The sequence below is a fragment of the Humulus lupulus genome, chromosome 3 (assembly GCF_963169125.1).
Source record: "Humulus lupulus chromosome 3, drHumLupu1.1, whole genome shotgun sequence".
NCBI classification, from domain to species: Eukaryota; Viridiplantae; Streptophyta; class Magnoliopsida; order Rosales; family Cannabaceae; genus Humulus; species Humulus lupulus.
Window position 1 is genome coordinate 238,730,373 of NC_084795.1, and position 18,376 is coordinate 238,748,748.

General features: G+C 33.3%; 1 protein-coding gene across 1 annotated transcript; it reads left to right on the forward strand.

Annotated features, from left to right (window-relative positions):
- Nucleotides 1–4,848: 4,848 nt before the first annotated feature.
- On the forward strand, nucleotides 4,849–11,034 carry LOC133821573 (probable rhamnogalacturonate lyase B). The gene is made up of 11 exons (XM_062253787.1): nucleotides 4,849–4,962; nucleotides 5,085–5,226; nucleotides 5,499–5,669; nucleotides 7,015–7,173; nucleotides 7,310–7,416; nucleotides 7,538–7,628; nucleotides 7,815–7,956; nucleotides 9,711–9,867; nucleotides 10,088–10,204; nucleotides 10,346–10,475; nucleotides 10,586–11,034. The coding sequence occupies exons 1-11, from the start codon at nucleotides 4,850–4,852 to the stop codon at nucleotides 10,835–10,837; spliced, it is 1,581 nt and encodes a 526-aa protein (XP_062109771.1). The 5' UTR covers nucleotide 4,849; the 3' UTR covers nucleotides 10,838–11,034.
- Nucleotides 11,035–18,376: the final 7,342 nt, after the last annotated feature.

Sequence of the window (18,376 nt, forward strand, 5' to 3'; positions counted from 1 at the left end):
GTATTAAAACCCTTTTACTTCAGTTCTTAGATAAAAACTGAAATAGAATGTACTTTATACTTCAGTTTTTATCTAAGAACCGAAGTAAAAGGGTTTTAATACCCTTCATATCTAGCTCCCACCTCATTCATCTCTCTGAAGCAAAAATCTCAAACGTCAAATCTAGAAAACCTCCATTGTTGTCGTACTCCCACGAGGGTTTCACTAAATATACTATTTTTTATGTTTTTTTTTTTACCATTTGAAACTATTTTTCTTACTTAAAAATAGAAATATTAGTTCCATTTATATTTTTGAGGGAGAAAATACAGATTTTGGGTGTAGGTATTTTTAGGGTTCGAAAATGGGTATTGCTATTGGACTTTGACTGATTTTCTTACATTAAAATGTGTTCTTGAGTTTCAAAAAATGTATGAATCACTTAATCTTTGTTTGTATGATTTTTTTATTTTCTATATTATTTAAAGATTTTTTTCTTATAGAATATAATGTTTTTATTATATATAGGTTTTAGAGTTGCTAATATCTATTTAGAGGTTATTTTGAGCATCAAATAAGGTTTTGTTACCTTAAAACTTTGTTTGTGTTAATTTTTTTTATATTATTCCGAATTTAATACTTATTTTTTAGTATATTTGTGTTATATTTTTTTTTTGTTATTTTATATAATGTTATTAATTATATATATATATATTAGTAAAATTTACAAATTGTTGTGACTTGCAATTTAAATCTTTAAACATAGCTTCAATAGGTAATGGTGTTGCTAATGTTAGAACTTGAAATGCTTGGATTATTAGTGGCATTTATTTTTTATTTTCTATAACTAGCTAGCTTGATATGTTGTTTGATGATTATGTAACTAGTTTAATTAATTATGTAACTTATTTTTATTTGTGTTTGTTTAAGCTTTTTAGTAGGGTTGTTGATTTAGTTGCCAATTTAGTATTGATTTTGGGTGACTTCAAGAGTAATATTGGAGGTGAGTAATCTTTAAATTTTATTTATTACTATTGCAATATTTATTTATGAAATTAGAGTTAAATCATGCATGTTTACTTTAGTGAAGTAGGTTCTGGGAAATTTGTTGTTGACGGTGATATAAGGATGGAATTATGTGTGTTGATTTTGTGTTTGTTTGTATTGAGTTTATAGATAATTATATTATTAGGATATGCTACAAAAACAAAGGAAACTCTGCCAATTTTTTTTATTGATTTTATTAATTGTTTTCCTTTTTCAATTTGCACACTATGTCGAGATATTTTGTGTTATTTGTGTTATCTACTTCGGTTTATACATAAAAACCGAAGTGGAAAATCTATTTTCCACTTCGGTTTTTCACCACTTTTTACTTTGCCCCGAACTATTCCGGTTACGAATTTATGCGAAAACCGAAGTAGTTCCACCTTAAAAACTGAAGTAGTAGCTCATTTTTCTTGTAGTGTTTATATAAAGCTTTATCATTTAAATTTACTGGTGTATCTCTTTTCCATATAGGCGACAATAATAAAATGAATCGTTGATTAGCTAATGAGCTATCGATGAAATTCTACCATTTGTATATCTTATTTCAATCTTAAAATTGTTTTGGGAACATATTTTAAAATAATAAGATCATTTTGTAAGATATGGCTTAATAACATGTTGCATCCTTTTGGTGATGGAGTAAGAGGCTGTTTTTTAAAAGGTGATGAAGAGAAATAGTATAAAAACAATTAAATGTTCAAATGCAGCTTTAACCTAAAATTAGAAAGTATTGCGACAAATATTCCTCATAAAATTGGTATGTTTTGTAAATTTATTTTCATTTGATGACATCTAATCACGTTAATTTGGAAACTAATAAAATTGAATTTGTTTAAGAAATCCTTTCCAAATGATAAATATACCGTGTACATGAGAATTTTAAACTTAATTAATCAGGAGCTAAAATTTATGAGTTTGTAAGAGGATCTCATAATAAGAAAAATATGAATTATATATGGAAATAAAAATTTCTTAAATAATAATTATAAAATGAGTCTTGTGTGCATGTATGCAATAAATAAGAAATCTCAAAATATCATAATAAAAAAAATTTCAAAAGAAATACGTGAAGATTGATTGAAAGAAAATTTAGTAACAATATCAATAACAGTATCAGTCAGCACAATATATAAATCTACATATACGATTATTTTGAGCTGAAAAAAAAATACATGAAAACAGAAAAAAAAAAAAAAAACTTCTATATATCGCTATTGGTTAAAAACAGAAGAAAAAAAAAACCCAAAAAGTTACTCCTAATGGACTCTAAATATATTATAGTCAATTACACCTAATAAGATAACTATCATAAATCTAGCTTTTCCCTGGATCTACCCAACAAATTAAACTATATTTCAAAACAAATTAACAAATTATAGGCGTGTCTAGGTACAATGCCAATATATATATAGCAGATCTAGGTTTAATTTGTTGATATTATGAGAGAATATATGAGACGACAGAATAAATAGCGGACAGGATATCTCTCTCATAATATTGGTGAGCCTACTTCCCTGATAAAAAATAAACACAAAAAAATACTTGTCTTGTATTCAAAGGCAAGGCTCTGTGCGTGTAATCATCAATACGAAATTAGAGATTGATCTGGTCTCTTAGCCTAATTAAGGTTCTTCACATGATGGTGATGAAATTTCAAAGAAGAAATGGGCCAACCAATCACATTTTCTATGTTATTCGTGGTCTTATTATTCTGTTTATGACCAATACTACTCACCAGTCACGTGATAAGCTCGTGACCGGTACAACTCTCCCAACCAGCAAACCAATAGTATCCCCGGCAAACAACTCCAACCTCGCTCAGCAGCCCGTTACATTGAATATCCTTGATCAATATGTAACATAAGTTTTCCAATTATTATTCTTAGTATATATTTTATTTTTATTTTTTTGTGTGCATGTATATTTAAATAATTAATTTTATAAGTGGCTCTTTGACGTGCAGATTGTGTTGGACAACGGCATAGTCCAAATTACGCTGTCAAAACCGGGAGGATCAATCACCGGAATAAAATATAACGGCGTCGATAACTTGCTTGATGAAGTGAACAATGAAGTCAACAGAGGGTATATATATATACATTGAAACCATACGAATCCTATTAATATATACATATATATATATATTTTATTTTTAAAAAAAAACTACGGCAATTAGGTTTATTTTTTTAAAAAAATAATAATAATTAGGAGTAGTATGTTTATGGGTGAGATTTTTCTGACAATTTAATATTAATATTGTTGAACTTTTAATATTAGTACGTATATGTTGTTGTGGTGTCGATTAATGTTTCAATTATATCTTAATGTATTCTGTTGAGGCAAGATTTAATTGACCGTTTTCTTTTATATGTTTACCAAATTAATATATAAATATAGGTACTGGGACCTTGTTTGGGTTGGGAATGGAAGTACTGGAAAGAAGGGCTCTCTTGATAGGTATATATGTTGATGATCACCGAATTACTTATTTTTCTTCGTTTTTTTATAACACATCACTTTCTTGATAATATTAATACATTCTTTTTCTAGCACCAAAATAGATATGATCACATATATGATGACGATATACATTGTAGTTATCTAGAACATCTTATATTTTTTCAAGAAATTATGAATAAATATTGGTACTAACTGTCTGTTGCACTCATGCTTATGTTTTTTTTGTGTACGAGTGTAAAATTTGACAGTTTTAATCTTGTTTTTCAGTTTTGTAAACTATTCAGAATTTCTTGAAAATTTACAGAATGTTCTAAATAACTACAATACATATTGTCATAAAAAAAATTAGGATTATATTTATCTAGGTGCCGAAAAAAAATGCCCGCGTGTTATCAAAAAATAGATTCGTTACCGTCGTTCTTTATTATTTCTATATATATATATAAGTTGAGAAATTACAGATACATTCCCTGTATTATTTCATTTTCACCAATTACATTTAACTATTTTCTTAGAAATTACATGCAGAGATGGAGCGAAAATTAGATGACAAAGAATGGTCAACAATTAAATGTTAGTATTAAATAAATATTTTAAAATTTAAAGAGGCCAAACAAATTAGGACATTAATAAGTATTAACAATACATTAGAAAATTTTGGGGCCTAACAAAACACATATACCTCTATCTACACTTGATCTTTTGAGATTGTAATATATATATATATATAATAAATTTAAATTTCAACACTCTAACATTTTAATGTTAGAGAAAAAATATTTAATTGATTTAAATCCTCAGCAAAAGCTAGCTAATTGGAACAACCAATTTCTAAATTAATAATAATAAAAAAAACAAATCTATTACCAAATCACTCAAAATAGTTTTGTTTCAAAACTTATATATTACTAAAGGGCTAAAATGGAAACTTCATGTTAAATTCCCATCATCATAAATTTGTTTTTTTTAATGAAAACTATAGATGATGATGATAATAATAATAATAAAAAAACTTCTTTTTCCTGGGTTGTAAGGCTCCAAGGAACAGATTATAAGGTGATACTCCAAAATGAGGAGCAAATAGAGATTTCATTCACCAGAACATGGAATTTCTCACAAGAAGGCAAGGCTGTTCCATTAAACTTCGACAAAAGGTTAGTTATTCTTAAAGATTATATTTTTTTGACAGTGGGGATTCGAATTTAGGACATACTATCACTAAACTATATATGTCTATAACTACAATTCATAAACATTTTTTATATAGTTATAAATATAGTTTAGTTTATTATTATTTTTTTTTTAAAAAAACATTAATAATTTTGATATTGATTTATTTATAAACTGGGTTAGATACATAATGCTTCGGGGTTCGTCTGGCTTCTATACGTATGGAACATACGAACACTTGAATGGATGGCCTGATTTCCAACTCACCAACACCCGAGTCTCTCTTAAGCTAAACAGAGACAAGTAATAATATATACTCTTCTGTTCAACTTTTTTAGTGTTTTTCGTCTCCTTATTTCAGGATATTAATTTAAAGTTAGAATACTTTTATTAATGGTTGTATATATGTATATAAATTTATATAGGTTCAAGTACATGGCTATAGCTGATGATAGGCAAAGATATATGCCCCTTCTTATAGATAGGTCACCAGAAAGGGGCCAAGCCTTGGCTTACCCTGAGGCCGTCAAACTTGTCAACCCTGTGGAACCAGAATTTAAAGGAGAAGTATGTATAATATAATTTTTTCAACACTATTTCACTTATATTATGTATAATTTTTTTTAGTATCTTAATTTTTTATAACAACGTAGAGGGTATAGGCCATGCAGGATATTTTATTTTAATAGTTGGATATTATTGATTTTAATTTTAAATTACACTCAAGAGTAGAAGTCCAGATGTACTTTATATGTAGGATAATTGTGATAAAACATGATTCATATAGTTTGTTTGATGAATAAATATTAAATGAAAAAGAATTAATTAGAAGTTTACAGGTGGACGACAAGTATCAATATTCTATAGAAAACAAAGACAATCGGGTCCATGGATGGATATCCACCGACCCGCCCATGGGATTTTGGCAAATTACTCCCAGTGACGAGTTCCGGTCCGGTGGGCCTGTCAAACAGTGTCTCACATCTCATGTGGGCCCCACCACACTTGCGGTAAGTATTTTTTTTTCTTTCATTTATTTATTGATACATTACTGTGTCTCCTTGTGAGGTGCAAATTGCTAAGTAATATATTTATTTATTTATTTTACGAGTAATACTAACCATGATGAATGTGCCTATCACATCGTGTGCATTTTGGATTTGTAACATGAGTCTGTCTATAATTATTCTTATTTTAACTTTAGTAACTAATATTAGAAACTACTAACCATGTGTGATCTCATATAGATACTATTAGACAACTTAAAAAATCAAATAGCAACATTATGAGTTTGTTGTGCAAAATTTTTTTTTTGAATTTTTTAAACACAAAAATAGAAATATTATTTTATTTTTAAAAATATGTTTGGTAACCATTTTTGTTTTTTGTTTTTAAAAACAAAAATTAATAAACTCGTTTGATAATTTTTATTTTTATTTTTTGTTTAATAATATGAAATGGTGATTTAAAGATGAGAAGAAAAAAAAAATTGAAAACTGTTTATAAAAAATTTGAAAAAATTATATTTTCAAAATTTAATAAATTTTAATTAAAATTAAAAAAAATAGAAAATACAATTAATATTACCGAGATGATTTTGGATTTTGTTTTAATATTTTTAATCAAATAAATAGAAAACTGTTTTATTAAATGTTACATTTTTTATTGAGTGATACTCTTCACTCTTGTTAACAATAATCTCGCCAAGATATTACTTACATCAAGTATACCGTATAAGCGTTTAATACATTATTTTTTTAAAAAAAATACGTTTGATACATTATTTACCTATGTATATATCATCCCAAGATTACATCTGGATAGTTAATGTAATTATGTGATTAAGTTTTTACATGGATTTTGTTCAAAAAATTTTTTTTACGTGGATCAATACAAAATTACTAGTGACTTTTATTGTACGATGTTTTAATTGAATTGGGTTGGTTGGACATATTAAAAGTTACATTTTATATTTAAAAATAATAATTTTATGTGTCATAGTAGCAATTAGTATATACTTGATTTAAAAGAAAATTAAATTTTGTATCATTAGATTTTATTTCAATAATCTAGGTTAAAAGCGGTACCATATTCTTGATGGCACCGAATTTAAGCCTTGATATATACATATACACTATAGCTAAATGAGATTTTTACCGTTGTAATATATATTCGTAGATATACTATAGCTCCAATCCATATGTATATATATCCGTTTATTAAAGAGATTATGGTGTAAGGTTACAAAATTATGGATACGCATGTTTGTTAAAGCCCTAAAATTAGTCATTTTCATTAGTTGGATTTGGTTATTATGTACTTTATAATTGAAAGTTTGAGTGGCATGTGAATCAGATATTTCATAGTACCCATTACTCAGGAGCGGATTTGATTATGGAATTTAGTAAAAATGAGTCATGGAAGAAGGTGTATGGTCCCGTTTTTATTCATCTTAATACCTTATCGAAACAAGGTGACCCACTTCATCAACTCTGGCAGAACGCTAAAAAACAGGTGCAACATACCTTCCATTTTTTTTCACTAATTCTTCTCAGTTCTCATTTTCATGCTACAAAAAGTTGCATTTTTATTTATTTTTTTTGGTTTAGTTTTAAAAATGTTCATATTTGGTGTATATATCATACTGTAGATGGAAGTTGAAGTTCAAAGCTGGCCATATAATTTCCCACAATCAAAAGAATATCCTAAATCAGACCAACGTGGCAGCATAAGTGGCAAATTACTAGTCTTTGACAAGTATTAATCAGCGACTTTCGTTTTGCTTTTTGAATTGAATAACACACTAGAAAAATCTCATGTCTCAACTAATTTGTTAATTTATTATCTACTGAAAACCTTAATTAATTTAATGGCGTAGTTATGTGGGCAAATACCCGATAAGTGCAAGTGATGCATATGTGGGTTTGGCTGCCCCAGGAGATGTGGGATCTTGGCAGAGAGAGGCTAAGGTACGAATGCAAGTACCTAATTAATTTATATCACAATATCATACACGCCAAAATAAATAAATAAATAAATTAACATTTCCGATCAATGTAATGCGTAACATATGGTGAAGGCAAAGAAAATTTGTGTACAATAACAATTAACTACGTACATTGTTATTATATATGTTAACATTTAGCAATGGACAGGGATATCAATTTTGGACCAAAACAGACAAGGATGGCAATTTTCGTATCAATAATATAAGAGTGGGCAACTACAGTATTTATGGATGGGTCCCTGGTTTTATTGGTGACTACCAATATGTTAATGTTGTTACTATTGATGCAGGTATGATTCATTTTTCAGTTCTTCATGTAAATATATATATATATATCTTCCATATAAAAAGTGTGTAGATAACAAATTTTTTTAGTTTTAATAATTTTTTATTTTTTTCATTTAACTTTAACAGAGTATTTTTATATTTAACAGAATATTTTTATATTTAAAGTAAATTATAAACATGATTTAAACTTAGATAAAGTTAAATAAATAAAAAATTAAACAAATTAAAATAAGACATTTTTGAGATATTTTACAATGATAATTATTTAAAAAATAATAAAATCATACGTTTATAACTTGAATAAAATTTAACTAAACTTAATCTTCACATATTACAATAATATCATATTAAATATATAATATAACTATAATCTACTATCAAATAGTGACAAACTTAAATTTAAAATCTACATATAATATTAATTCATTAAACATATAATATATAATATCTTATTGTCAGTGCCAACTTCAAAAATTAGAACAAACATAAACTTAAATAAATATTAATTAATTAATTAAAATTGGATATTTTAAAGATATTTTATGATAATTTAAATAATTAAATCATATTTATTTAAAAATAATAAAGACATTCATATCATTTTTTTAATTTATAAATTTGTGTGATAGTTTGTTTTTATCAAGTGATTGAAGTTCTTTTTCTTCATCAAATTCACCAAAGGATATTGCGAGATACATTGTAAACTAAAATAGTTGATGCATGTATACTACTGTCTAGATTATGATTTTATTTCTATTATTAATTTCTTTTTAAATATTATTATTGCAATTTATATATATGTCATATAGCCATGTAAATATATATATGTCAATGTTGTGTTTAGATGTCATATATGTAGAGCTTATTGATATACATATTTATATATACTATAGAACTATAATTCATTCTATTATATATATATTTAAAAAAAACAGTAAACCAATTTTTGTTAAAATTATAGACAATGTTTACAACTTTAAAACTAAGCAAACGTACTTCTACCTAGTATATCTCTTCTATTTAATAAGTGTGTAGATAACATAAATTCTTGGTTTTAATGGTTTTTTATTTTTTTTTAATGTTAACTTTAATGGAATATTCTTATATTTAACATAATATTTGTATATTTAACGGTAGTTTGTAAACATTTAAAATTAAACTTAAATAAAATAAATAATTAAAAAAAATTAAAATAGGATATTTTTTAGATATTTTACAATGATAATTATTTAAAAATAATAAATGATTAAACAAATTAAAATATGACATTTTTGAGATATTTTACCATGATAATTATTATAAAATAATAAAATCATGTGTTTTATAACTTAAATAAAATTTAATTAAACTTAAACTCACTTATTAGAATAATATTATATTAAACATATAATATAATCTACTGTCAATTTCATTTTTTTTTTAAAAAACTAGCAAACAATTTAAATTTAAAATCCACGTATAATATTTAATATTATATTAAATATATAATATATAATGTCTTGTTGTCACTTCTAAATTAAAAAACTAGAACAAACATAAACTTAAACAAAAATAAATAAATTATTTAATTAAAATAGAATATTTATTTTAAATTTATATAATATTAATATAAATTTAATAAAAATAATTAATAAATTCTATAAATAAAACTAAGTAAAATATGCATGTTATTTATATCTAGTATATATATATATATAAATGAAATTGTTGGGTTCTTATAATAATAATAAATAAATAAAACTGATATATATTGCAGGTGCCTATAAGGAGATGGGGGAACTTGTGTATAAACCCCCAAGAAATGGGCCAACATTGTGGGAAATTGGCACTCCTGACCGCTCTGCTGCAGAGTTCTTTGTTCCTGATCCTAATCCTGAATATGTGAACAAACTCTATGTTAATCACCCTCAAAAGTACGTAATTGCTCCTCTTCTCAACTTTATCCTACAAACATATATATATATATATATATAATATCAATTTATATATAGACTTCAGTGTCAATATATATGATCAAAGGTTATTAATTGGCTAAATGTGTTGACAGTTTTGTAATGAATCGAGTTCTACGTACTAACCAAAAGAATCATACATAATAATAGTTCTCCACTTTTGATTATTATATATTTGCAGGTTTAGGCAATATGGACTTTGGGAAAGATATACCGAGTTATATCCAAATAACGACTTGGTTTACACTGTTGGTTTCAATGACTACCGTAAAGATTGGTTTTTTGTTCAAGTCGCCAGGTTTAATCAACTCCTTCATTAGTTTCTAATGTAATTATTAAGCCATAAGAACCTAGCTACTGTATATGATATACTATGAATGAATGAATTTTCAAAAGAAATGGATAATATTTATCTTACGAATTTATTTGGGATGCGCAGGAGAACGAGTAATAGCAGTACATACACGGATACTACATGGCAAATAAGATTCGATCTTGAGAATAGGATTGAGACCCAAACCTATGCATATCGCATAGCCCTCGCCACCGCACATTTTTCCGAATTACAAGTATGTCCCTGTCACATACAATATATTAATATAAAATTATTTCAAAGAGTTTTTAAAAAATAAAACTATATGAACATGTATTGAAATAAACTACTTATTAATTTATGCAGGTGAGAATTAATAAACCAGATGAAAAGATTCCTTTATTTACGAGTGGAGTAATAGGAAAAGACAACACGATAGCAAGACATGGAATTCATGGGCTTTATTGGCAGTTCAACGTAGACATACCAGGGTCACAGCTTCTGGAAGGAAATAACACCATTTTTCTTACGAGGACAAATACGACCAGCCCTTTCCAGGGCATCATGTATGACTATATTCGTCTAGAAGGCCCCGCTACTGCTTCATTGGCACACTAAGCTAGGCTAGGCTAAATTCTTTGCTCCAGCTCTCCATAGTGTATCGATTACTGATTAGCTGTTGAAACTACGTACTTATAAATTTCCATATATGGTGATATTAAATTAAAAAACTAGCAATGCGTTGCCACGTTTAAGTGACGAAGCGGTGACACGTCATTGCTTGAATGGCAACATCCCTGTCTCTCCTGTCACATTTTGCCAACTCAATTAAAATGTTTGAATTAATTAGCTCCCTTTATTTTATTTATTTTTATTTATATATATATATATATATATATAGATGTCCAAATCTTTTCAATTAATTACCATTAATTATAATTATTATTCATTTTTTTTAATTTCTTAATCTATGGCTCACATATTTGTATAAATATGGGATTATCTTGTTGAACTAAAGTACTCAGAAAAAACTCTCATTCACTTTGTCTTATCACTTCTCCTATTTCTTTCTCTAGATTATATAATTTTATAATATGTTATTAGCACGAGCCTCTTACCAATGTATTTTGTGTGTTGAAATTCTTGATTAGTTGTTTCAATGTCACGTTATTTTGAAAATATATATATGCACACACACAAACACAAACACACACATATATATATATATATATACGTTATTGAAAAATATTTCAAGCACCTGTTATTATATACATATATTATTTTATTTTGTTTGTCATATGTATTGTCTTGTTTGATTTTGTGAATTCATACGTGATATATATATATCTTTTGACAGATCTAATATATTATTATACCTTATGTATATATATATATAATTGATATATATCTGTTAGGAGTCCTATATTATAGTATATATTTCTATGATTTTTTTTTTTTGTATTATGTGCACATTTACTGAACAATGCATACTTAATTCATTTTTTGACTTTTACATATATACGAGCACATTTCTCTATGTTAATCATTTATTGTTACCTTTTCTATTTTCATATATTAGGTATAGACCTATATATAAAATTGATTCGTATAAATGTCTTTTTTTCCTCCATCTTTTCTTTCTTGCATAATTATATGTTTACATATATATATTTATTTATACGTGCCTTATTTTTTTATGCTCTTTATTTATCTCATTCATATATTTTAAGTACATACATTTTATGCTTATTTTTCTAATACTTTAGATTTTACATTGATATAGTTTTTTTCATGGAAAATCTTACAAAACTCGACTTTGTGGCAGTTGATATTTCCAGAATAAATTATTTATCGTGGATTCTTGATGTTGAAATCCACTTAGATGCTATGGGTCTTGGAGACACCATCAAAGATCAAAATACTGAAACAAAACAAAATAAGGTCAAAGCTATGATTTTCCTCCGCCGTCATCTCCATGAGGGGTTAAAATCTGAATATTTAACGATAAAAGATCCTCCTACTCTTTGGAAAAATTTGAAAGAAAGATATGACAATCAGAAAATTGTCATACTACCAAATGTTAAGAATGAATGGTTGCACCTGAGGTTGCATGATTTCAAATCAGTAAGTGATTATAACTCTACCATGTTTAATATAACTTCTAAGTTACTTTTGTGTGGAGAAAAAGTTACTGACTTATGAAATGTTAGAAAAAACATATACTATTTTTCATGCCTCAAATGTGCTCCTGCAGCAGTAATATAGAGAACGAAATTTTAAAAAATATTCAAAATTGATTTCATGTCTTCTTGTAGCATAAAAAAATAATGAACTTTTGATGAAAAATCATGAATCTCGCCCAACTGGGTGTGCCCCACTCCCTGAAGCTAATGCTACAATATCTGACAATAATAGTCATGGTTGTGGTCGTGGCCATAATCAAATTCGTGGACGTGGTCGTGGCTATAATCAAAGTCGAGGTCGTGGTCAAAACAATGTTTGGCATCGTAACGGTCATAATAACAACTCGTATACTCCAATGAAAAGCACAACTACTGAGAACAATGGAAAAGGTCCTCAAAATAATAATTGTAAAAATTCTGAAAACTTATGTTTCAGATGTGGTATGAAAGGACACTGGTCACCTACCTGTCATACGGCAACACACCTTGTTGATCTTTGTGGATATCAGAATTTTAGTCGCAAAAGACCCTAACTCGTGAACCTCAGGGTAAAGGCCTGGAAGGCAAGTAGCCAAGGACGACCTTGCACCCTGTGCCAAGGGCCTCGTAAGGCATACACCTCTCTTATAGAGCCTCGTTTCATGCAAATGCTTAGGTAGGATCACCCCTAAAAATTAACGGCACGTCTCGCATTGAGGGTCCCAAGGAGGTGGATATGCCTTTCTAACAATAGATCACCACGCCCTTAGGAGTCTCGCAAAACACGGCCGCCCCAAGGCGCCTTGCGCCACCACCATCTCGCGAGGAACGACCTCGCCAAGGCGCCTTGCGCACCTGGGTCCATGCTGCGAGAAAGGCCTCGTGCAACAAGGCAACCTCCCCTCGCCCAGGGAAGCGTCTCGCGGCCCCTCGCGCCTACGTCTCGCGCATCCAGGTCCGTGCCATGAGAAGGGCCTTGCGTAGAAAGGCAACCTCGCCTCGCCCAGGCAAGCGTCTCGCGACCCCTCGCGCCTACGTCTCGTGCATCCGGGTCAGTGCCACAAGAAGGGCCTCGCGTAGCAAGGCAACCTCGCCTCGCCCAGGCAAGCATCTCGCGGCCCCTCGCGCCTATGTCTCGCGCATCCAGGTCTGTGCCACAATAAGAGCCTCGCGCAGCGACGCACACCACGCCTCGCCTAGGCAAGTGTCTCGCGGCCCCCAAACAACCCCGACTCGCCTCGAGCATCTCGCATCCCCTCGTGCCTACGTCTCACGCATCCAGGTCCATACCACAAGAAGGGCCTCGCGTAGCAAGGCAACCTCGCCTCGCCCAGGCAAGCGTCTCGCGGCCCTTCGCGTCTACGTCTCGTGCATCCAGGTCCGTGCCACGAAAAGGGCCTCGCGCAGTGAGGCGACCCCGCCTAGCCTTGATGGTCTCGCAGCCCCTCACGTATGGGCGTCAAGTCTTATCGCATACATAACAGGCATTGTTGAAGAGGCCTTATCTCTCTCCCTGAGATAAGCGCCACCAACGGGACAACTCTCTTCCTGTGGGTCTCACAGGATGTAAAGTTGAGGACCTCTTTAACACGCGTTAAAGGAATGATAGGGAAGGCCTCACAACGATTCGATGCGAAGTCAGAAGAGGTACGGAGTGTGTTTACAAACCAAGAGGAGTTAGAGTACGGACATGATGTACAAGCCAGAAAAGTAGTGGTCATACGAATGAAGTACCTGCTGTGGTCCTTACCAGCCAATCTCTGACACTTGTACTAAGCAAGTAGTGGAGGCACAATCGAGTACTAAAGTGGAGGCACTCCCACATACTCTGACCATGTATTGAAGCTGACACCACAACCTTCTGCTCCACAATGAACTGTGCCATGACCCTGACAATGTACAGACGTACAATCTTGTCCCCTGGGACCACAATGTATCAAGGGCCATTAGAGCCCCACTATAAATGGATCTTCTCCTCACCATCTAGGGGGTGGGAAAATTCTTGTAATATCAGACTATTCTAAGAGCAATACACGAGTTTTTCTTCGATTGTTCATCTGTAACCCTCCATCATATTTCGACAAGTTCTTTTGCATTCATTAGGTTTTGATTGATTATTTGAGTTTTCCATCCATACATCGTTGACGAGTTTTCGCCGTCAACAGTTTGGCGCCGTCTGGGGGAAGGATAAGTGCCAAGCCATTATTCTGCCATCGATTCCGGTAGAAAAGATGTTGAGACACTCTAAGCAGTTGAGAGAACCACGAGAGGTTGAGGTACACCTCGATGGAGATCAACTGAAGGCCTCCATGAAGAATCCTTTGCCACCCAAAAATGTGAATGCATCAAAGGAGCTCGGGGGTTCATGAAGATGAAAGGAAGGCCTCGTCCCCGTCCGTCCCACCTAATGAGAATCATCCGAGGTCAGTAGCTGCCCCCGCGAGAGATGCCGGCAAGTTCCCGCCCCCAAAGCCACCACAGGTGCCGAACTCCGGCCGATAAGATCTGGGCCCATCGATGCGTAGGCCTGACAAGAATCCCCGAGTCCATTCCCTTAGCTCGAGTTCTAGGTGTCGATTTTACGAAGAGGAGATACGCGAACTACACCGGAAGGACCAAAGGCTAGAAACCACCTTAGAGAACATGCAAGAGGTGTTGAATGGCCTGCTACAGGGGAAATCAAACATATCTCTTCCTAGGAGAAAAGAGAGAGGTCAAGAGGGGGCAGAAACCATAGTCCCAGTGGACGATGGGAGGACTTGACTCTCCACCAGTAATACCCCCTGAACAAAGCAACGCGAACGTCCCAGACCACCAAAACATCCCCAGAGACCAGAGTAGAAGAACAACGCTAACCCTTGTAATCAAGTCGAAGTCACTTCAAGGAAATCACCCTCAGACTTACGGGAAGAGCTCAATAAGAAAAGGACAGATAAAAGAACTACACCTCCTATGCCACCTCGGGAAGACAAAGGAAAGGGAAAGGCTAACCCGTCCACATTAAGAGACTCCTTGAACAATAGGAGATAAGACCTAGATAAAGAAATGAGGAGCCTCCGGAGCAAGATAATCACCGCATCTGGAGGGCAAGCCATCGATGACGAGTTCGACTATGAATCACCCTTCACTAAGGAAATCCAAGCTTTCTGGCTCCCAGCCAACTTCAAGGAGCCTCATATGACCCCATATGAAGGAAATATGGATCCCAAGTACCATTTGGACGCATTTAACGACCTGATGAAATTAAGGGGAATTTGTAGCAGGCCCAGATGCCATTGCTTTGCTGTCACGTTGAAGGGACCTGTGTACAAATGGTTCAAAAGACTCTAACCAGGGTCCTTCAGGTCTTGGCAACAGTTTTCTGATGAATATCTCCAACAACATCACGTTGTTCATGATTACACAATGCTAGGGACCAGCCTCGCTAACGTGAAATAATGAGAAAATGAGAATCTAAAGAGCTATATCTACAGGTTCAATATGGAGGCAGCCAAAGTAGGGAGCTTAACCCGTGGGGAGTTAAAAATGGCCATCACGGCCGGAGTACGCCCAGGAAGTAAGTTGTGGGATAACATGCTTAAGAGAGAGGTTACAGACTTGGACAATTTCTACGAATGGGCACATAAATATATTCGTGTTGAGGATGGTCACAATAGCCTTAAGGCCGGAAAAGACCAGTCCCAACCAAAACCCTCAATCTGGGAAGGCCAAAGCAGTGCAAAGAAGAAGAGGGTCTATGAAGGGTCAAGAGATGAAGCCCCAACATATTGATGAGTGCAAACAAGCCCCCTACACCTTTTATACTTACCTCATACACGCTAGGGAACATATCTTCATCATGAATGTAAATCAGTTCCCTTTCAGGAGGCCCCCGCCAATGAAAAAAGACCGATAAAAAAGAGACCCCAGTAAATATTATCAGTATCATAAAGATATCGGCCACACCACCACAGACTGCACTCATTTTAAAATAAAAATTGAAGAGCTTATACGCAGGGGACATTTAGGCAGATACGTCCGCAAAGAAAACTAAAGGCCGGAAGAAGGAGTATCCTCGCCACGGGCATGGGAGGTAGCCCCAGAGGTGCAAGGAGAAGTTAGGACCATCTTTTGAGGGCCAGGATTCAGGGGCGAATCAAGGAAGGGGCGAGACAAATATGCCAGAGAAGCCAGGCGTAGTCCACTGCCATGCGTCTTAAGTTTGGAGCAACGCCCCTCGAAGAGTTTTAAGGGGGAGAATGACTCGATAATCTTCACCAAAGAAGACGTGCGGGGTGTAAATTTCCCTCATAATGATCCCTTGGTTTTGACTGTCTAACTTGCTAACATGAGGGTGCATCGACTCTTGGTGGATAATGGAAGCTCTGTAGACATCCTGTATCACCCAGAAAAATACGCAACCCTAAAAGAAGAGGTTGACAAGTTGAAGGCAAATGAGTTTATTCGAGAAGCATTCTACCCAATATGGGTATCCAACCCAGTTTTAGTCCCAAAGCCCAATGGAAAGTTGAGGACTTGTGTGGATTTTACTAACCTCAATAAAGCCTGCCCTAAGGACAGCTTCCTACTTCCTAGGATAGATCAGTTAGTAGACGCCATGGCGGGGCACGAGCTACTTAGCTTCATGGATGCATATTCCGGGTACAATCAAATACCCATGAACCCGGCCGATGAAGAGCACACTTTGTTTATAACAGACAAGGGGCTTTATTGCTACAAAGTGATGCCTTTTGGGTTAAAGAATGCATGTGCTACTTATCAAAGGCTGGTGAAAAGAATTTTTGCAAATTAGATAAGGAGAAATATGGAAGTATACGTGGATGATATGCTGGTAAAGATGAAGAAGGCAGAAGAGCTCACAAACAACCTCAGTGAGATGTTCAATACCCTCCGAAAATTCAGAATGAAGCTAAACCTGCTCAAGTGCACGTTCAGAGTTTCATCAGGGGAGTTCCTGGGTTTTATGGTGAATTCTCGAGGTATCGAGGCCAATCCTGACAAAATCAAGGAATTGTTGGAAATGAGCCCACCACAGAGCAAGAAGGAGGTGCAGTGCTTAACCGGGAGAGTAGCAGCCCTCAATAGGTTCATCTCCAGATCCACAGACAAATGCCTCCCTTTCTTCAACATCCTAAAAGGGAGCAAAAAGTTCGCTTGTGATGAAGATTGTCAGGAAGCCTTCACTAAGCTAAAGGAACACCTTGGAAAACCACCCCTTTTGGCTAAGCCAGAAAAAGGGGGAAAGTTGTACTTGTACTTAGCCGTATCAGAGCATGTTATAAGTGCCGCCCTCGTCAAAAAAGAAAAGAAGCACCAGCATCCCGTGTACTATGTAAGCAAACGGTTGGTAGATGCTGAAACCCAGTACCCAGAAATAGAAAAGTTAGCATATGCCTTGATAGTGGCTTCGCGAAAGTTGAGGCCCTATTTTCATGCTCATGCTATTGAAGTGCTCACCAACACCCCTTTACGTCAAGTCTTGCACAAACCGGAGACTTCGGGAAGGTTGTTAAAATGGTCGATTGAGTTAAGTCAGTTTGACATCACTTACACCCCAAGGACCTCAGTCAACGAGCAGGTACTTGCAGATTTTATAGTAGAATTTGCACATCGACCCCACGAGGAGGGAGAAATAGAATAGAATGAATCGATGGGTGAAAGGGAAAACCAGCCTGAAGAATGGAGCCTCCATGTAGACGGGGCGTCTAATGAGGGAGGATCCGACGCTGACATAGTAATGACGGGACTTGAAGGGCATAAGATGTATTGTGCATTAAGATTCAGATTTGAAGCTTCCAACAACGAAGTAGAATACGAGGCACTATCGGCTGGCCTATGACTAGCCAAGGAGTTGAAGGTAACCCGTTTGCATGTCTTTAGTGACTCACAACTAGTAGTATTTCAGGTGAAGGGCGAATATCAAGCTAGAGGCCCAAAAATGGCTGCATATCTCGCCAAAGTGAAGGGGTATTTGGGTTAGTTCAAAAAAATACAC